This window comes from Natrix helvetica (assembly GCF_964273705.1).
Source record: "Natrix helvetica genome assembly, chromosome: 1".
NCBI classification, from domain to species: domain Eukaryota; kingdom Metazoa; phylum Chordata; class Lepidosauria; order Squamata; family Natricidae; genus Natrix; species Natrix helvetica.
Genome location: NC_138548.1, coordinates 185755541 through 185777451, shown reverse-complemented (window position 1 = coordinate 185777451; position 21911 = coordinate 185755541). Strand labels below are relative to the sequence as shown.

At 40.3% G+C, this 21911-nt stretch overlaps 1 protein-coding gene across 9 annotated transcripts in view; it reads left to right on the top strand.

The window, feature by feature from the left end:
- Positions 1 to 21911, top strand: part of KANSL1L (KAT8 regulatory NSL complex subunit 1 like) — an 85278-nt gene that overhangs the window by 48027 nt on the left and 15340 nt on the right. For all 9 annotated transcript variants that reach the window (XR_014175061.1, XR_014175062.1, XR_014175063.1 and 6 more), the window contains 6 exons: positions 3098 to 3248; positions 4844 to 4954; positions 5921 to 6046; positions 16488 to 16609; positions 17867 to 17991; positions 19967 to 20021. Coding sequence is in view for 1 of the 9 variants with exons in the window: in XM_081949148.1 (XP_081805274.1) it covers positions 3098 to 3248; positions 4844 to 4954; positions 5921 to 6046; positions 16488 to 16609; positions 17867 to 17991; positions 19967 to 20021 (690 nt within the window). In the remaining 8 variants the exon portion in view is untranslated. The remainder of the gene's footprint in view (positions 1 to 3097; positions 3249 to 4843; positions 4955 to 5920; positions 6047 to 16487; positions 16610 to 17866; positions 17992 to 19966; positions 20022 to 21911) is intronic.

The following is a 21911-nucleotide window of genomic DNA, read 5'->3' as shown; positions in this document are numbered from 1 at the left end:
AGGAAGCAGAGGCAGCTCCAGAGGGTGGGCTGGGGAACAGGTGGGATCCCCTTTTCCTCGCACCCCCTCCGCCCCAATTCCTGAGATCAGCCCTGGCCAGGAGATGCATCCTCCCCTCGGCTGCAACTTGACTGGAGCACCCAGTGGCTCCGTTTGGTCCTTCGTGCAAAGTGCATTTTCCGGGGCGGGAGTGGTAAAGGTGCCTTCCAGACATGGGACCCGGCAGGAGAAACTTCATATGGCTCCTGAGGGGGCTGAGCCCTCCCCGCTCGCAATGTCTTCACCCTGAAGGCATTGCTGGCAGGTGCTTCCCCTAGCTCAGGACCTCTCTGCTCTCCTTGCTGCTGCTGCTCGGCCTCCTCGAGGCACGTAGGCAGGAGACAGCAGCCACAACGCAGGTTTCCTTTGCTGCCTGCGCACTCCGGGTGGCCAGCAGCTGAGCCGGCAATCGGTTGGCTGCCTCTAATCTACCTACCCTGTGTCCACGCCTGGCTCCTGCGCCCTCACCCGACCGTGCTGCCCTCTCACTTTTCTCCCGGCCTTCCCCGGCCGACAGTGCTGGCCAGGAGTAAGAGAAGGCGAGTCTGCAGAGGAGGGGAGGAGGGTGTGTGGCTCTACAATGTGCACTAGGGAACTGGGAAGGAAAGCATTTTGAGGTGGCAGCGTGTGCTGGAACTGCCTGCCACCTGAAGCATGATGAATTTTTTTGGCCTCTGCACGCACCCTTTTTGGAATTGGGGAGGGGATCGTGGTGCTGCAGCCCAAAAATGCTTTCTTTGAAAAGGCTTTGAACACAATTACCCAGGCTGCTTCAGGAATCAGGCTCCATGTGAAAGTGAGGATCCCCGCTGCATGGAACCCCTGAAAATGCAACGCGCAGAGCGGGTGGATGGAGCTACATTCGGACTATAAGACGCACCCAGATTTTCACCCTCTTTCTGGGGGGAAAGGGTGTTTTTATACTCTGAAAAATACGGTAGTTGATTTTTAGGCTTTCCAGAATAAAAGAAATCCGGTAAAATAAAAGAAATCAGGTAGAATCCTAAAATTTGTCTTTAATATGGGTCCTACTTTGGATAACTTTTTTTCCTATTTATCCTATTAGAGATCTGATAGTGACATGACATATTTCAATGTATTCTTGTGATTAGCAGATTCATGTAGAAAGACAAGGTTCCTAAGATATATAGGTTTAAACTAATCTCTGCACTGAAGGCTGAGCTGGGAATATTCCTAATACAAAGTCATTTAACAATTATTTAATTGCTGGTTGCAGAATCCCTCAATGGACTCAGACTATATAAACTTTCTTTTGAGGAGCAGATTTTCAGCAGTTCTCTTGCACTTCTGCTAGTCATATTATTTCACAATAGGGGCTTTCTGTTCACTTCCCAGGTCAAGCAGACCTGAGAACTAGCTAAAGTTTCAAAAGGTCTCGGATTTTGCTGCCCGTGATGACATAGCATATCTTAACTGTACCAAGTCTTTGAAGAGGCTGGCACAACATAAATCAGATTTCCAGGTAGAAAGCATTTAATAATTTACATGCCTCAGCACCTTAGAAGACCTTTCTCTAGACCTTAATTGAACCACACAATTCTATGGTAAAGTATGAGAGATTTCCTGAAGTACTTTTTGCAGAAAGATCTTATATTTTTCAAAAATATTGTATATTTCTGGTGGTCCAGTTATTCAAGGTGTTGCTGTTACTCTGTAGCAAGAATTAATTGCCTAACACTTTTTAATAATTTAAGCCATACTGGAACAGTCAAAATAAATTGTACTTTTTACAGAGAATGATCTTACATATTGCTAGAGGACTGTGTCTTTTATATCAAAGACCATTCAGAAGAGGATGGATCATGTAGAGTAGATTTGGGTTGATTGCAGAGACAACAATATATTATGAAGGTGTTCTACTTTTATCTTAGTACAATTTGTAGAGTTTCTTAATATAGTCAAATGGCCAAGTAATGCATTAATTGTTGCTTAATGCATTGTAACATTTAAGAAGTGATAATGAATCCTTTATATTTTGTTTGAAAACAGATTATGATATAATAGTAGTGCTACCAGTTCTAGAATGCTTTCTCTGGTTAAAAAAAGCTCTCTTCTACTAGCTGAAGTTTCTAGTATCTACATGTTCTTCCTGCATCAACTCAGAAAGCTTAGATTGCCCAAGGAGCTGCTGATACAGTTCTACAGAGGAATTATTGAGTGTGTCATTTGTACCTCAATAACTGTCTGGTTTGGCACTGCAACCAAACAGGACAGATATAGACTTCAATTTCTACAGACCCCCTCTCATCCTGGACATAATCTATTTGAACTTCTCCCCTCAGGACACTGCTATAAGGCATTGCATGATATTTTTTCTCCCATGCCATCACTCTGCTGAACACTTAATTCCCACATCATTGTCTCATTTCTCATCCTCTCATCTTTCCTACTGTCTTCTCCAATTGGTTTCTTATGATCTATCAATTGTTGTTTATTATGATGTATGACCTATTACTTGCTGTTTATATGTATGCTATGAGTTTATGCATCAGAGAAAAATTTCTTCTGTTTTCAATCACACTTGGCCAATAAAGAATTCTATAATTCTATGATCAGCAGTTAGGAATTTCTGGAGAAAAGACAGGCAAAGAGCATATTAATTAAGAAAAAAATAATTTGGTTCAGTAGGATCACAACATATAAGGTGGTAAATGTAAAGTTTCAATCACATTATTAAAATGTTTTCTACATGCATATATAGTCATAAAAACTTAAGTTAATAATTTGTATTGTATTAATTCAGGTTAATTGTATTGCTTGCTAATTATGGCCAGATCCATTGTCATTAGAAAACGAATACAATTAGAACAGTTTAGTTTCATTGTAATGTCATTATTTAAGAAAAAAGTTGAGCACAAATTAACCCAAACAATGAACTGCTTGTTTTTAAAGAGAAATATAGCCCATCAAAATCTAGTAGAACTGTGTCATTAAAGAAGTGATTTATTTTGTTTGGGTTTGATTTCAGTTTTAGGTCAGTTTGTTTTAGGATTGTTCAAATCATTCTGTTTGTTCAAATCTATATGCTATTTTATAGGCTTTGCATCACGGCAGTACCTTGTGTAATACAGAAGAGATTGCAAGCAGCAAAAGGAGTACTTACGAGTTTAGCACAAATTCTAGTATAGGCAAACAAGTCATGTTGGAACTAGATACATCATTCCATCCTGTTTTATCATTTCCTTCGGGTAAGTTAGTTGCCTGCTATTGCATGGATAGTTATTCTAAATATCTTAATATAGTATAAAAATCATTACAAAAGAACATTTTCTTAAAGTTGATTGTTATGATAATCACATCTCTAATTAGTTTTGTCCATGTACTGGAAAGTCATGATACAATCAACAAATATTATCTGGTATGTAAGTATTATGCACTAGAAAAGTATTTGCTTATTCCAGTCAGGAATACAAGTAATGATTTTAATGTGTGCATAGTTTGTATGGTCTATACTTGAACACATCCAATAAAACTACACATGTCATTTTTTCTTAGTTAATTGGTTCCATTTGTAGAATTGTTTTATTATTAGTTCTTTTTCCTAATGTTCAAAGCAAATTTCAGTTTTTATATCTTATTCTGTAGTCTCAGTCACAGGGATGATGGAGAATGTGTCAAAATCTGGATGCTACATCAGAAAAATGCTGTCATATCCTCCTCAGTCATTTTAAAACTGAACAGTTTCCACAATTTCTTTGCATTGGTTTTAGTCATTCTTATTGCTATTATTTGAACCTGTTGATAGTTGATCTGAACCCAATGCATAAGAGCTGGCCAGAATTTTATAAATGTGAGGACTAGCAATTGTACTTTATGGATTCCATTGTGTGAGATAAAAATGTAATTCTGATGTATTAAGCAAAAACCATACTTAGTAAACAATATGTGATCAATTTCACCAATGTTAGTTGATTGTGGGCTGATCTATGTAGACAGATGAAGCATTGGTAAAAGTGAAGACTCTTGAAACGGAGTATTTCAAAAGGAACCTTTTATTAAGTAGAATGGCAGCCATTGCATTCAAAGCAACATCTGAATCCCCTTAAGCAATGCAAGTAGAATTAAAGCAGTAGAGACCCCTCCCATTAGTTAGAATGCAGATTTTAGCCAATACACAAGTGTGAAGATGTTTCCTTTATCAACTGTCCTGAGAGCCGAATAAACATATATTCTAATGGCTATCTTCCGTTAGATATTAAAGTGAAACGTTCCACATGGCCATCATAAACATTCCCCCCAAAGGTGAGGGGATCTCAAGGCACTTTGGTGCCAGGAAACCAGTTGTAAAATATCAGTTGTCACAGGCACTGCTAATAAATCGACTCCAAGGTCCCCCTCCTCCCAATTGAATGGCAGTATCACTTTTAGGGAGCTGACAACTAGCTTAATTCTGCCCTTGGAGAAACAGACTCTTGAGGAAGTGCTAGGATGGTTATGGTCTTTATTTATGTGATGATATAGATTTTCATCATCATATTTATAGATGTAAATGTTAACATTTATAAATGTTAAAAACTCCTAAAATGTACACAGTATGACAATAAAGATGAACAATATGATACTTGTTTTAGATAAACAAAAATACAATTAATAATAAAGCTTGTAAATGAAAATTTGATGCCAGTTTACAGTTTTAATATATTTATACATTATGTTGCTTTATTGTTGATATTATTTCATTACTAATTGGAGTGACCCAGAGTTAGATATAAAATGGGGAGCTATGTAAAGTAAATGTTTTAAATAAATAAATGAAGTTATCTTATTTAAATATTTTTTGCAGATGTTCCTCTACATGTTCATTTTAAAACTTTACTCAAGAAATATGAGGTCAAAGGTGATGCTTTTGAAGGTGCTGCTTTTGGTTTAGCATACAAAATGTCTCCATTAAATGGTATGCTCTTATTAAAAAAACTATTTTTATTCAATAACTCATTGATTTTCCTTTGTTTTTATATTTTTGATGGATAAGAACTAGTGTTTAATACAATTGCAAAATATATATCTGCTTGCTTTGAACTGAGCTCATTCTATTTTTGTAATGAAAATTCATCTGAAAAAAGTCTGACAAAATATTTTATATTGTATGCACCTTTGGAAAATGAAATTTATCCATCTCTTATTTGCACTTACTCTATACCAGTGCTTCTCAAATAGTGGGGCGGGCCCCCCAGGGGGGGCGCGAGGCTTCGTAAAGGGGGGCTCAGCTCAAATTATTTTATATATTTTTGTTTTGCAGGTTAAAGTTTTTTTTAATATTGTGTTCCTTTAAATCCTGTGCTGCTTTAAATCTTTTCTGCTACAGTTAATAAAGCTATTCTTTGTTGTAAATTGATCCACATTTCTTTCTTTTTTTATTCTCTTATACTTTAATAAGGATACAGTGTTATGCAGAGGTGTACTTATAACAATTTTATAGACAAATGATACTATTTAGTCGCGCGGGGGGCGCGAAATGTTTTCTTCTTCCTAGGGGGGGCATGACAGAAAATAATTGAGAAGCACTGCTCTATACTAATGAATATATCAAACCAGATTTTTTTTTCTAGAAATTACTATTAAAGAATCTTCCTGATCGGTGAACAAATCATTTTTCAAATATATAAATTGATAATATCTATTACTTAAATCAGTTTGATTTAAAATAAATCTACATTCCTTTCTGCATCTAATAAATTTTACAGCAAGGAAAATATATATAAATTGTGCCCATCTATAAATTGTGCCTGAAATCATTGACCAGTTTTGATATATTTTGGGCTTTATGTAATTCAATGTCTTAAAAGCATACTGCCAGAAGTTAAACATTTTCTCTGTGATTTACTGTGACACAGTAAAGTTATGTTTGTTTTTATCCCAGTTTTTAGTCAAATTAAACCTCCTCTTCAACAGTTGAGCCATGGATCCAGTTGTAAACATCAAAGTATGGCAAAAGAACTGTTTTCAGAGGGAAGGAAGAAAAGACATTTAAGCGAGACATTGTCTGGTAAGTACATAGTACTCATGATACAATTCTACTGGATAGGTTTTTTTAAAAAATGTATCTGCCAGCACCACTGAAAAAAGAGCACCTCAACTTTCCAGGTTATAAGTTATTTTATATCCTGAATAATCCAATGCTGTGAGTTATGAGGCACATTTTAAAATGCAGTTGTCCACAGATAAGAACTAGATCAATTTGGCATTCTACATTCACAATGAGAAATATCTCATTATTGTTAATGAGCAACAGCTCTTGAACATAGCCACTTTTTAGTACATTATTTTTGTGAAAGAAAATTGTCTATAATTTGTTTACAAGAGAACTCTTAGTGACAGTTACCTGACATCCTCAAGAGGGCAAGACCCTATGGTAAGCACACATTTTTAACCAATGTACAAACATTAAGAGCCAGTGTCTGATCTCTACTTTCATATCTGATTCAAAGCATAAGGCACATTGGAGACCTAAAACCCTCCCTAGAGGAATTTGGACTGGATTTATTCTGGTAGGGGAAATGTATCTTCACTAGTAAAATAAATTAATAAAAACTTTAACAACAAGCTATGACTGCAAATCAATAGGGTGAAATAATAATTCTCTATTTGAAATCAAGGAGAAATTCTTGTCTGTTTATTTCAACCTTTGTGCGAAGCTAAAACTTACGTCCAATTGTAAGTGAATAAAGAGCTCCATTAATGTTTGCCATAAAACTCATTTACATTAAATAATTCATTAGGCTATACAACACTTTATATTTTATACATATTAGGATATATAACATTTTGTCCAAGAAGCAACTCTTTGAAAAATATCAAAATGAATTGTAAATATATCACCCCTTCTTCCATGGGTCAAACAAAAAGTTTTATCTATGCCCAAAGACAGTCATATTCTATTTTCAAGCTAAAGCTATTGCATCCATTAAAATGTTAATATTATCAGAGTTCTACAGACCTTTTAAGTTTTGGAAAAGCATCTTTCTCCTGTGATTGTGGAGACAGCAGCCAGACTGGCTTTACTCCGTCCAGTAACCAATTGGACTGAGTCTACACTTATGATGTCATCAAGCCCTTGTGGCTCCTCCCCAATTCAGACTCAGCCCAATCAAGACTAGCAGTGAGAATTGATCTCTCCTCCAAATTTTAGCCTTATAGCATTAATTGGAGATATTTTACAAAAAAAAATGCTTTAAATTAGCTTTTTAAATCATTCTTTTCTTCTGACCAAATTGGAGGGAAATTCAAAACTGCTTCCAGGCTGCCTCTCTTCAGCCGTTCTGAATGCCTGCAGCCACGAGTTCATTCAGGAAGCCTGCCTTGCAGTTGGATCGGCCAGCTCATGAGTTACGGCTCCATAGCTGTTTCTCCAAGGGGCTCCTGAACTCTGGGCACTCGAAGAGAAGCTCGACCAGCCCTTTAGCGCGCAGCGGTTCCAGGTGAGGTTGGTGGCCATTCTGTGGAGCTCCCGGCCACTTTGAGTGTCGGCGGCCATTTTGCAGGTCAGAAAAGCCCACGAAGATAAGCGGCCATTTTGAGGCTTGGAAAAACCTCGGAAGAAAACAGTCAGCCATTTTGGACACTTTGAAAAAGGTGCAAACTCTGCAGCAGCTGTTACAAGTGCCCAGCGACCCCGGATCATTCCAGGTGTACTGGATCAGGAGCGCCTGGACATCAAATGGGTGAGATCGTTGCCTATCTTTATTGTGGCTTGATTTATGTCGGGGGAGATGGCTGACCAAGCTGTGTCTACAGATAGAAGATTAGAGGAGGCAGGGCCATCAGGGGCGAAGAGCAGTAGGAAGAGGCAGGCCAAAGAGGCTCCTTCCTCGGGTAAATCCCCAGGTCTCTAAAGCCACTACCAGGGCAGAAGAGCGAAGACAGAAGACTCTTGAGAAAAAATTTCAGAGGGCCCAAAAACAACAAGAAGTTCTAACTGCCCAGCACTCCCCCCTCCTCCCAAGGGTCTCCAAGTTGTCCCCCCAGATCCACCTGTCTTGCCTCCCATGGGCCCTTGCCCTTCACTGGCAGATCCGAATGGCGAATTGTCTTCTTCTGAGTCATCGTCTTCTGTAGAACATGACAACAGAGGCAATTTCTTTACTGTCCCTCTCAATAGGGAACACACCTTTGAACAGGCTTCCCTCCCTATGGCACATGGTTTAGGGATTCCCAAGCCATGTACACCTCTCCTGCAGATATGACAACCATCATTGCTGAAACCATCAAACAGGTCATGGCTGCTGGCCTACAACAGCGCCCCCCAACCTGCTCCATCACATAGCCACAAGCATAAATCTTCTGCAGCTGCTTCCTCTGCTTCTACTTCTCAGGCCTCGGTTGGTGGTGAACAAGATAACCTGCGGGATTCAGATCTGTCTGACAACGAGGTGGTCACCCCGGATGCCCCGACCTTTGCCAGATTATTTAAAACCAAGCGTTTTAAGTCCCTACTGCTTAAGGCCATTAAAGCTGCTAACTTACCATCTTCTGCTTCAGCTTCTACTTCACAGGAAAAATCAGCAGAACCGGCTACAACTGAGGGTCCCAGTACCCCATTCACTGAACCTACTGTGGAAAAGGAGGTGATCCCTGTTCCCAAGATCTTTCTGAACGTGATCCAGAAGTAGTGGGAGGCCCCGGGCACAGTTCCACAGCCAACCATCTCTATAACATTGCACCGGAACTCACCAAATTCTTCGAGTCTCCCCCAGTAGATGCACCAGTTGCAGCACTTTCATCTCCTACTGTGATCTCTGGAGCCCCTGGAGAGGTCCAGCCTGAGGAGAAAAGGTCAGACCAAACCTTAGTCAAAATCTATCAGGCAGGGGCCTGGGCCATTAGGGCCTCCACTGCCACTTCCTTTTTCTCTAGAGCAGCCCTAGTCTGGATTGAACAGCTTCAGGAGCGCATCGCTCCTACTGACACTAGATCACATAGGGACCTCAACAAGATTAGGACAGCCGTTGAATTTGCGGCTGATTCTTCTCTCAATGCTGCCAGGTTCGCTTCCAAAGCCATGGCTTCTTCGGTCACGGCCAGGCACCTGCTTTGGCTCAAGCCATGGCAGGCAGATGTCTGTACCAAGTGACGCCTGGCAGCCTCCCCCTTCAGTAGCACCCAATTATTTAGTACCCCTCTGGATCAGTACCTCACGGAATCTAAAGACAAGCGCAAGGTCCTTTCATCAATCTATAAAAAACAGGACAGTTGTCCCGCTCCTTACTACAGGAGATCGCCCTTTCGGCCGGCAGATGGGGGAACGTCATTCTCCCGTCCGCAGTGTCAGTCCGACACTCCCAGACAGGGATCTCACCAGAACAGATCTATTAGAAATGCCCAGTGTTTCCCCCCCAAGAAGGAGGAGGAAGCAACCACCAATTTTCATGACGAAAATCTGGACTCTCTTCTGATCGGAGGCCACCTGGCATTCTTTGCCCACTGCTGGGAAGAGACCACAACAGACAATTGGGTACTCAAAACTGTCAAATTTGTCCTCATGCTGGAATTCTTCTCCATCCCCCAGGAACACTTCGGGCCATGCAATAGGGCACTGATGGAACAGGTCATTCAGCACCTGTTGGAGATCTGGGCCATCCAACCGGTTCCTCCCCATCAGGAAGGGCAGGGGTTTTATTCCCGCCTGTTTGTGGTACCGAAGAATTCCGGGGGATGGAGAGCAATTTTGGATCTAAAATCGTTGAACCGCCATATTGTCTACCAGCAGTTCAAAATGCATTCTCTGCACACCATCCTGAAGGGAGTCAGGAAAAGCGACCTCCTCACGTCGGTAGACTTGACTGAAGCTTACCTTCATATTCCCATCTTTATAGACGACTGAAAATATCTCCATTTCGCTTATGGGGGGAGGCACTTCCAGTACTGAGCTCTTCCGTTTGGACTGTCCTCGGCCCCCAGGGTATTTACATCAGGTCATCTCCAGTTCGGATTCTCTGTTACCTGGACGACATCCTCTTGTTGTCCAGGTCTCCGACTCAAGCAAAAACGGATCTCGCTCTCACCATTCACACCCTGCGGAATCACGAGTTCGGGGTGAATCTCAAGAAGAGTCATCTTGTTCCCGGCACTCGCATTCTTCACTTAATAGACACCATGGTGAGGAGGGTGTTTCTGTCCAACAACTGCATTCTCAGTCTGAAGGAAATTGTCAAGAAGGTGCTGCGCCTATGCAAGGCGTCCCTTCTTCTTCTCTCCCAAGTCTTGGGCAAGATGGTGTCTTGCTTCGGAGTTGTCTCATGGGCCAGGTTCCACAACAGGACCCTTCAATGGTTCATGCTTCCCCATCAAAAGGCTGAGAGGAGCTGCTCCCCTCTCCGGGTTCCCCTTCCCAGTTAGGTCTTACCCTCAAATTAATTTAATTTAATTTAATTAGCACTTCTAGACCGCCCCCTCTCCCAAAAGGGACTCGGGGCGGTGTACAGTCCATATCAAAAACATCATACATAATAACAATTAAAAATTATTAAATGGATAAATACATAAATAAGAGGAGGATAAAATAGACAGAACTGTAATTGCTAAATAAATAATTTAAAATATACAAAATTTAAAACCCCAGTGTCCTATAAAATTAAGTCCCCTAAAAAACCAGTAGGAAATATATATGCCAGGAGGTAAACGTTAAGAATTATGCCAGACCAGCCAGTCGGAACAGGTGTGTCTTCAGTTTCTGCCGGAAGGAGCGGAAGTCAGTGGTGATTCTAATGTCGGGGGGGAGGTCATTCCAGAGGGTTGGGCCCATCACAGAGAAGGCCCTACTCCTTGGTGTCGCCCGTTGGCATTGCCTAGTGGACGGCACCAGGAGAAGCCTCTCCCTGTGAGAGCGAATTGGCCGCAGGGATGTATGTGGGAGGATGCGATCCCGCAGGTAACTAGGCCCTATGCCATGGAGCGCTTTAAAGATGGTGGTCAAAACCTTGAAACGCACCCGAAAGACCACAGGTAGCCAGTGCAGCTCGCGCAGGAGCGGTGTTACGTGGGAGTACCTAGTACTCCCCATGACTGCCCGCGCGGCTGCGTTCTGGACTAGCTGCAGTCTTCGTGCGCGTCCCAAGGGAAGCCCCATGTAGAGAGCATTACAGTAGTCCAGGTGAGACGTCACCAGTGCATGAGTGACCGTGCGTAGGGCATCCCGGTCCAGAAGGGGGCGCAATTGGCGCACCAGGCGAACCTGGTGGAACGCCCCCCTAGCCACGGCTGCCACATGGTCGTCCATTGACAGCCGGGCATCAAGGAGGACGCCCAAATTGCGCACCCGTTCCACAGGGGGCAGTTGTTCGCCCCCTATGGCCAGCGTTGGAGTCAGCTGACTGAACCGAGGTGCCGGTAGCCACAGCCACTCAGTCTTGGAGGGGTTGAGTTTGAGTCTGTTGTCCCCCATCCAGACCCCGACGGCTTCCAAACACCGGGACATCACTTCGACAGCCTCGCTGGGGTGATTTGGGGTTGAAACGTACAGCTGAGTATCATCAGCGCACAGATGGTATTCAACCCCAAAACCACGGATGATCTCTCCCAGCGGCTTCACATATGTGTTGAACAGGAGGGGCGAGAGGGCCGAGAGGATGGCAATCCCCGGCAATTTTGCAAGGGAACTTGCTCAGGGATCCGGTGATGGACACAAGTCTGATGGGGTGGGGGGTACACATGCAGGACCTAGTGGCTCAGGGCCAATGGTCCTTCGAAGAGAGCCAAAACAGCATTAATTGGCTAGAGTTACGGGCAGTTCGCTTCGCCCTCAAACAATTCCAACACAGGGTTCAGGACTGTCACATATTAGTCCTAACAGACAATACCACAACCAAGGCACACATACGGGGGGGGGGGGACACGTTCTTGGCCTCTGATGCAGGAGTCCAACCTGTTGTGCCGGTCGGCGGAATCTCACCTGTCATCTCTCAGGGCAGAGCACATCTCGGGGATCTCCAACATCCAGGCAGACTGGCTGAGCCGGACCAGGATAGATCAGGCAGAGTGGAGTGTCCATCCGAACCTCTTCCATCGACTGACACTACGATTCGGTCTCCCAGTCCTAGACCTGTTTGCGACGGCAGACAACAACCAGGTACCCAGGTATTACTCGCAGTTCATGGCAGAAGGAGTAGGCGCCCTCAGGTGCCATTGGCCCAAAGGTCTCCTGTATGCATTTCCGCCCCTTCCCCTCATTCAGAGAGTAATTTGGAAAATGTTGGAGCAAGAGGCAGAACTATTGCTACGAGCGCCGAATTGGCCATGCCGACCTTGGTATGCCGACCTAGTGACTCTGTCAATCTCCACTCCATGGCACATTCCACGGTCTCTCCTGTTTCTACACCAAGGATCAGTTTGTCATCCCGACCCCGAGTAGCTACAATTAACTGCATGGCAATTGAGCGGCAAGCCTTAACAGCCGATAACATCTCTCTCAACATCATTACTACCATTCAGACTTCATGCAGAAGCTCTACTAACCACATTTACAATGCCACTTGGTGGGCATTCGCACTGTGATGTACCAACAAGACTATTGACCCACTTAAAGTGTCCATTCCACAGATATTGGACTTCTTACAGAGGGGGCTTGATCAGGGTCTTACCCCTAATATGTTACGCCAACAGGTGGCTGCTTTGGCTTCTGTCCTAGATGGTCTTGCCTCCGACCATATACCTTCTCATCCCTTGATCCGGAGATTTCTCTGTGGAGCATCCAACCTGCGTCCCCCTGCCATCCATAGGTATCCAACTTCCTCGCCCTTTGAACCTATGAGATCCACTTCTTTGCAACTGTTGTCCTTTAAGACGTTGTTTTTGGTGGCTGTAACCTCAGCCAGACGTATTTCTGATTTGGCTGCCCTTTCAGTCAGGCATGACTTATGTGTGTTCCATCCAGACCGAGTCATTTTAAGACTGGACCTGACATTCATACCGAAGGTGAATAGCTGCTTACACAGAGGTCAAGAGTTAACCTTGCCTGATTTCTGCCCATCTCCTCGTCATGAGAGGGAGCTTAAGTGGCACACTCTTGAGGTACGACGTGCCCTCAAGATCTACATCGACCGCACTGCTTTGTTCCGCCACTCGAAAGCTCTCTTCGTATCCTTTTGCCGGGCCTCCTTGGGTAACAAGGCTTCGTCATCGAGTCTGGGGTGGTGGATCAGAGCCTGTATTAAACTGTCTTATGAACTTCAGTCCTTGCAGGTTCCTCTAAACATTACAGCTCATTCTACATGTAGTGCTGCGACAACTGCTACTTGGTCCACGCAAGCCATTGGAAGAAGTTGCCGGGCAGCCACATGGCCGTCTCCCACGGTCTTCATACGTCATTACAAGTTAGACAAGTATGTGTCGGCTGACACAGCTTTTGGGCACAGGGTGCTGCAACAAATGCTTGTGCCTTAATGGACTTTCTTTAGTATCCCCACCCTAGTGCACAGCCCAGTTTTTGGTACGTCCCAGTCTGGCTGCTGTTTCCACGATCACAGGAGAATGGGTGTTGGTTCTTACCTGATACGCTCATTCTCTGTTGAAGTGGAGACAGCAGCCAGCCCCACCCTGGGGTGCGCCACGCAATTCAGAACTTTTTTGTGCGGAGGAGAGAGAAAGAGAAACAGAGGATATGGACGACACATGTACATTTTTGCTCAGAATACTCACTTGAGTCTACAGTTTTCTTTCGTCTGAACTGGGGAGGAGCCACAAGAGCCCGATGACATCATAAGTGTAGACTCAGTCCAATTGGTTACTGGATGGAGTAAACCCAGTCTGGCTGCTATCTCCACTTCAACAGAGAATGAGTGTATCAGGTAAAAACCAACGCCCATTCACTCACTTTTCTGTGATATTGATGGTTTCTGCTATGTAATCTTCCTAAACTCCCATTAACAGGATTCCATTAAAAAGTTGCTGAGAGGCAATATACAGATTTAATAAACTATAAGTATTGGTTTTAGTATTATAAATAAATAGTTGCTTACTTATCATTTTTCAAGAAGCAAGATGGTCTGTGAATTTACTTCTCCTAACCAGTATCTCTAAATTGGAGTGTACATGGGGCTCAAGAATTAGAATGGAATGAGCAGAAGTTCTCATTATATTTACTCACTGTTTTACATGTAAAAGCTAGTAGTATGGTGGCAGGGTTAATATTCCTAATTTTCTTGAACCCTTCCAAATAAGAAAGCTACTGGACAGAATTTCATGTGAATGCACATAAAAACATAATTGTTATTTTAAGTTCTGAACCATGCTGTCTCATTTCCTAAATCAGAAATGAAGAGCACAATGAACTAAAAGAACATTTAATTTAAAAAAAAATTGAACAATTTAGCTACCACTATCTATTGGAACTGGAGCTTTTTAATAGGTTTGTCAATGGAATAGAATAACAGAGTTGGAAGGGACTTTAGAGGTCTTGTAGTCCAACCCTCTGCTCAGGCAGGAGACTCTATGCCATTCAGACAAGTGGCAGTCCAGTCTCTTTTAAAGGACTCCAGTGACAGAGCATCCACAACTTCATTTCATTTATGTATTGTTCTCACTGTCAGGAAATTTCTCCTTAGTTCTAGGTTGCTTAAAAAAGTTAAAAGTAAAGTTTACTTAAAAGTTCTGAGTAAATTAATTAAAAAATGTTTCCTTTTAGTACAGTATATGATTCAAGCTCTGAAACTGATGGTAGTATGGACAGCCAATTTTGCAGTAACAAGTGGTATATTTCCATATTTATTTATCCAACAAAATGAAAATCAATGTAGAAAAACGTACGGTTTTACACTTAGGCAAGAAAAATGTATTGCTACAGATTAAATGAAACCTAGCTCAATAGCAGAACTGTGAGAGGGATCTTGGAATCCTAGTGGACAGTCACTTAAATATGAGCCACGAATGTGCAGCAGCAGGCAAAAAAACCCAACACAATCCTAGATTGCTTTAACAGAGGGATAGAATCAAGATCATGTCTACCAATAGACAGTGTAGCTAAATTGTTCAATTAATTCTTTTTAATTAAATGCTATTTTAGTTCATTGTGCTCTTTATTACTGATTTAGGAAATGAGACAGCACGTTCAGAACTTAAAATACCACTTCATAAAGCCTAAGTAAAACCATACTTAGAATAATCCAGTTTTGTTCACAATCCAGTGCAACAAACAATCCAGTTTTTTGTTAATAAAAAAGATGTAGACACTTTGGAAAGAATGTAGAAAAGAGCAACAAAGATTATTAGGGGGCTGAGGACTACGAAGGACAGTGCAGAAATTGGGTTTGTCTAGTCTAGTGAAAAGAAGAATCACGGGTGATATAATATGATAACAGTGTTCCAATATTTGAGGTACTTTCACAAAGAAGAGGGGATTGACCTACTTTCCAAAGCACCAGAAGGCAAGACAAGAAACAATGGATGAAATTAATCAAGGAGAGAAGCAACCTAGGATTGGAGATATTTCCTAACAGTGAGAACATTACTGGAGACTTTTAAGAAGAGACTGGACAACCACTTGTCTGGAATGGTATAGGGCAGTGATCTATGGCAGTGATCTATGGCACGCATGCTACAGGTGGCACGTGGAGCCATTTGTCAGGGCATGCGAGGCGCTGCCCTGTCAGCTGGTCAGTGCGCATATGCGCGCTGGCCAGCTGAGTTCACCCTTTTTTAAAACCATTTTTTGCCCTCCCCAGGCTTCAGAGCCTTTATAGGAGCATAGGGAGGACGAAAGGAGCCTCCCCCCCCCCCGGAGGCCCTCCAGAGGCTTCATGAGCTTCCCTGAAGCCTCCGGAGCGCAAGAAACCGGCCCTACGGGCAAACCAGAAATTCGGGAACAGACTTCCGGTTTGCTCGGAGGGTCGTTTTGACTGTTCCAGAGGCTTCAGGGAAGCATCCTGAAGGTCCCTCAAGCCTTCGGAGCGCTCAAAACGACCCTCCGAGCAAACCGGAAGTCACTTCCTGTTTGCTCGGAGGTTTGTTTTGACTGCTCCGGAGGCTTCAGGGAAGCATCCTGAAGGTCCCTCAAGCCTCCGGAGGGCTTCCGGGGGGGGGGGAGAGGCTGTTTTCGCCCTCCCCAGGCTCCCATAAAGCCTCTGGAGCCTGGGGAGGGCAAAAAAAGCATGCAAAAAATGGGGTCACGTCTGTAGTGCGCGCATGCGCACTGGGGGGGTTCACGCATTGCATTATGGGTGCGGCACGCCTGTACACTACCCCCCCTGCGCTCCCCCCACTTATGGCACGTGAGCCAAAAAAGATTCGCCATCGCTGGTATAGGGGTTTGAACTAGAAGATCTCCAAGGTCCCTTCCAACTCTGTTATTCTGTTCTGTTATCTGGGGTGAAAAAGTCATAATAACTGCATTGTTAGCCTTCTTTCTACTCTAGATATGCTTTTGCAAGTATCTATCTTGTATGTTTATTACTTAGAATTTTGTTCATTAATTGATGTTTTTAATTTTTTCATGGCAGGAGCAAATGATAGTTGTGAAACATTGTCTTTTCAGCATGAAGGACAGGAGTCTTATAGTAATTTTACAGCAACATCCAGTGTTGACATGTTATCTAGATCTAGTCACAGTATCTCATCACAGGTATGATAATATTGTCATATTGCGTATGATGAATCTTGAAAACAATTTTTAGTTGTTAGGAACTGAAGTTTTTTATTTTGAAAAATGAATTTTAAATATATCTCATGCTTCAGCATATTTCTTAAAAGTAAAATATTATTAAATATAGGATGGATTTCTGAATGTATCTGCCCAGGGGATTGCTAAAATTACATCACATTATCATTTAATAGCAAGACAAATTACAATTTATTTTTGTTCCTAAGGTCTTTTAACAGAATATACAGAAACCGAATCTGATTCAGAAGCTGAATCTTGACCTTAAACTATAAAAGCAATCTATAATCCTTTAAAAAGTATCCTGAACATCATTATTTTTTTCTGCGGCATCTTCCCAATATCACAAAATGTTGCAAACTTTAGTACGGGTCTTTGTAATAATGTACAAAACTTAACTGTACTTTCTGCCTTTTAAAAAAAAAAATCAATCCAACATTCTCTGCCTGCCTGCTTTTCTTTATTTTTCTTTTTATCGTTTCCTGTCTATATCTGTATCCCTTTCCAAGTCTTCCCTGTATGATCTTCCGAAACTATCTTTGTTTTCCTAATCCAGTCTCTTCATAGCTCTCCCACCAAGTCTTTCAACAATCTTTACCAAGAAATGGAAATTCTTTTTTAATTCTTCTCTTTTTGTAGTGCTTTGGCCTTGCTATTTACCAGAGAAAAACCTTAGTCCCTTTATAGTGTTACCTTTCTTATCATCTCTAGGGAAAAATAAAGATGCTATAACTAGAAGCCTGTGCTGTGCCCTGAAGGAATTGCACTCCTTGGGGCAGTTCAGTGTGATGGTCACTTAAGGGAAGTTTGCCAGGCTGTGGGCATTACAATGACTAGAAGTGATTATTTAAACATTTATCTTTTTTCTCTTATCTAAATATCCATAATCACATTTTAAAAATGCTTTTGGTTTTTATCATTTTGCATAATTTTATTTTTAATAGTCTAGGCTAGTTTAGATATAAGTTCAGGATCAGATTTATTGTCTTAATACAGAAAATCAATTTTGACAATTCAACATTCTCCACAATTTTATACATTTGAAAAAAGTATGGCTTTATAAAACCAACAAAAAACATTTCCAGCTTCAAAAGAAAAGATTATGTAGATATTAATGCAATTATCTGCGTTTGAAAGCTTAGTATTATTACTAATATGTGCACTGAAATTTGTTTTTCATATAGCTTTTTAATGTCATTTAATGAAACAATTTTTAAACAGCTCAATTCAAGGCGGAGACTGAGAAGTGAGTGTTCCTATGACATAGACAATATTGTTATTCCTATGTCATTAATTGCACCATCAAAACTGGAGAAACTTCAGTATAAAGAAATTCTTACTCCAAGGTATTTGAAATTTTATTGAATTTTATACATAAATAAATAATATAAAACTTTGTTCTGATAGAAAGCATGTTGTAAACAATTGACAATATTGTTTATGCTACTTCTTATTAGGGAAATGGATGTAATGCCTATAACACAGCTCTTAGGATTTGTTCTTAATGCTTTCAATAATTATTGGGTCTGACTCTTGCTACAGATGTCTTACGTTGGTTAATAGATCACAAATTTCTAGAAATCTAAATTTCTGTAAAACAAAGATACCTACCTCATGGATTAATAGTGAAGCTAATTCAGAAAAGTTGTAGGATATGTATTGCTAAAGATAATAAACTCTGTTCATTGTTGATCAAATCATACAACATTCAAATGAATGAACAGACTTCAGTGCAATTAATGTATTTTCTGTGTATATAATATTGGTGTAGGCACAAAGGATTAAAATACTTAATTTAGATGAAAAGTCTTAATATTTAAATGTTTAAACTGCACATGTTTAAAGTAAAATGTTTATGTTTCAATATACTGTATAAATTCAGAATTTGGCACCATCATACTACATATATTCATATGTTACATTAATGTTATAAAAGCTTAAAAATCCAGTTGCATGTAAAAATTTAGGAATTCCTTACAAAACCGTTTTAACAAATCCCCAAAGGAACAGAAGCTGATACACTTCTAAATAATTAGGGCAAATGCAAAAGTTTGGACATCCTTCAAATTGATTCAGTTTTCACCCTCCTTTTCTGTAAAGTTGCTAGAAGTATTAAGTTACTAATGGCAAATGAATCAGATCTATGATTGCCTAGGGGGAATAATTAAATATTTTCAACAATCATGGGCTCTTTTAAGCAGATTTCTGAGCGTTTAAAAAATGGAAATAATCTACTTTTGAAATGCAGTGGAGGGCTATAAAATATCTAAATATCTAAACACTTCTACTTATTTCAACTGAAAAAAACATTATTAATTAATGGAAATTAAATGAAATGGAAAGGTCCAAAAATAGAAAAAGCTGTGCTATTCAGAACTAAACAGCGTCTGATGTACAGATCATAAACATCCTCCTCAAAAGGTGAACTGACACAGGAATACTTGGTTACAGGTCAACTGTATAACATTACTCTTCTAACAGTGGTCCACAGTTATCAGAAGGAAAACTTTTATCTTTGAAACTGACTTAGTTTCAATACTTCATAACGTTAGATGTTTTGGAATAAGGTATTTTGGACTAATGAAACCAAAATTAAACTGATTGGTTACAACTGTACAATATATCTGGAAGAGAAGGATGAAGGATTCGTAAAAAAACAAATCACATCTGTTCATTTAGGGGTTTATTAAAACATACAATTTGACCAAAAATGCCTCAACCTTTTCATGCAACTGTAGATATTTCCCCACTTTTCAGTAATTTATCAGTGAATTGTGATGACTACACTTAAGCAGCTGTCAGAAGCAACCAGTGTGTCTCTGCTTTCAGACATTCACAACATTTGTTTGTCATTACTGACGTTCATTGCAAGTCAGTGAAACTGTACCTATCTATACTATGTTACCCAAAAGAAAAGTTACTTTTAATTTATGGTAGTATTTTTCATAAGCAAAAGATCACTGGGGAAAAAATATCAACCTCCCTTAACCATGTTCTTACTGAATCTGGGTTGACCCTCCAATTTTAAAATTACATGGGAACACATAGTCTTACGTTCAAACAAACACAGTACATTGGTGCATTTGCACAAGTGATTTGATAAAATAAAAAGAGAAACTTATCTTAATTTAATTTAACTTAAAAGTATGTCAAAGCCAATGACTTTGAAATAGATAAATATTAACTATGAGAAAGAATTCAGTTATGTAATTGAATCGGCAGGTGTATTTGCAGTGTTCAGAATAGAAATTATTTTTCGTAATGAATTAGATTTGAGTTTTATCTGAACAATTTTCAAAGAAGAATCTTTTTTATCAACAGTTGGAGAATAGTTAGCCTAAAGCCTTTAGAAAAACTGCATGAGGATGAAGAGAAGGTAAGGTCTGTTTATATTCAGCTGTTGTTTTGCTATTATTTTACAGTGAGGAATTTTATATTTCTACTTGAAGATAAATTATTATACATCAGCATTGCGAAAGCATTGAAATGAAAGCATGTTAGTATGAACAAAGTATTCTTGAAATCTGAAAGTAGATATATCCTTTGGGAAGTTTGGATGGCTGTTTCAGTTATTAACATACAATACTGAAGCCACAAGTAAAATGAAGCAGCTATACATGCACAACTGCATATTTAGAGACTGGGAAAAGTCTTTGAAGCTACCACAAGTATTTCAAAGGATATAACTACTTTCATATTTCAAGGAATGATGGTTCCCTCATCCTACCACCCATTGTACAACTTATATTTATTACGTATATGATGAATAAAATAAATTTTATAATAAATAATAATTCTTATTATAAAATAATAAAATAGTCAAATACTTTGACTATTTTTTATCTAAAACTATAGAGGAGAATCAGTTTGGTATAGTTATTAAGGCATAAGGCTAGAAACTGGGAGATCATAAGTTCTAGTCCTGCCTTAACACAGCTAACTGGGTAACCTCGGGTCAGACCGTCTTCCTCAGCTCTAGGAAAAAAGACAATAGCAAACCATTTCCAAAAATACTGCCAGGAGAAATGCAGGGACTTGCAGGAGTCAGCATGATTCGAAGGCACACAAATGCATGCACGCACATACACAATCACACACAAAAGGCAGAAGAAAAAGTATAATTCTTATCCTGAGATGGGTGAGGGACAGGTTAGGAAAGAGAATATTTTGAGAGTTTTTACTAAAATTGGGTCAACACTATAGCATTGGTTTGGACAGGTGTCCACAAATCTACTGACCAGGGTCAACTGTGGCTTGATTTTCAATAATCTCTGTTTATTATTTGTTTGTTAATGATATTTATAGCCAATCCAAATTGTGATAGACAGTGAACAATTATGTATATAAATCAACTACACAATAAAAAGGCCAAATACCAGCATGCCTAGATTTCCTATAATAACTGCCCATAATCAAAAAGGGCCCAAATACATAGAAGTAATCATCGACTTACAACCACAATTGGGACCAGAATTTCCATTGCTATGCAAGGCAGTTGTGAGATGCACCTGGGGTCCCACATACTGTGATAAAATAGTCCAAGCGCATAGTGAGCAGGGTGAGATTCCATCACCACAAAAAGGCTAGGCAAAGGCCCTAGCCTTGATTTCTGCTTATCATATAAGCAAAAGCTTAAACCCCAGAAATATCCTTAAATCATAAACCCTTCTTTTACTGAGCTTAGGACAATTTTAATGGTATCATATTTCATGTAAATATTGAATAACATAGGGGTAATCCCTCAGCTTGTGAGATTGGAGTCCTTTCTCTCTTCCACAATCACATGGAATATCCATAATACCTCCAACTCTCCATTCTTGGCAACAGTATAGAAGGATATCTTGGTGATCACATTGGCTGCCATCAAATTAATAGGTGAGTTAATAGGACATAGAGGAGCAAACTTCCCATCTCCATGAAAGAGAAACAGCAACATTTTATTATTTTTATTTTGCCATCTTATAAAAGTAAGAGAAAAAGTTCCAGTCCATGTAGGTCTTTAAAAACAAGAATGGAGCAGGCTAGGTATGTATTCATTCATGTAAACTGATGGAGTGTCTGAAAAGAGTGGCTGTGATGGTAGATCGGGAGAAAGATAAGACAAAATATATATTGCTCACTCTTGTATTGGCTCAGATTCCCACCAATGTTCAATCCTAAAATGGATTTCTTCTGTATTAAATATAACATTCTTAAGAGCCATTTCTACATTTATGTGGTTTTAGGATTATTCTACTGTGTTTTCCATGTTTAATAAAAATGAATT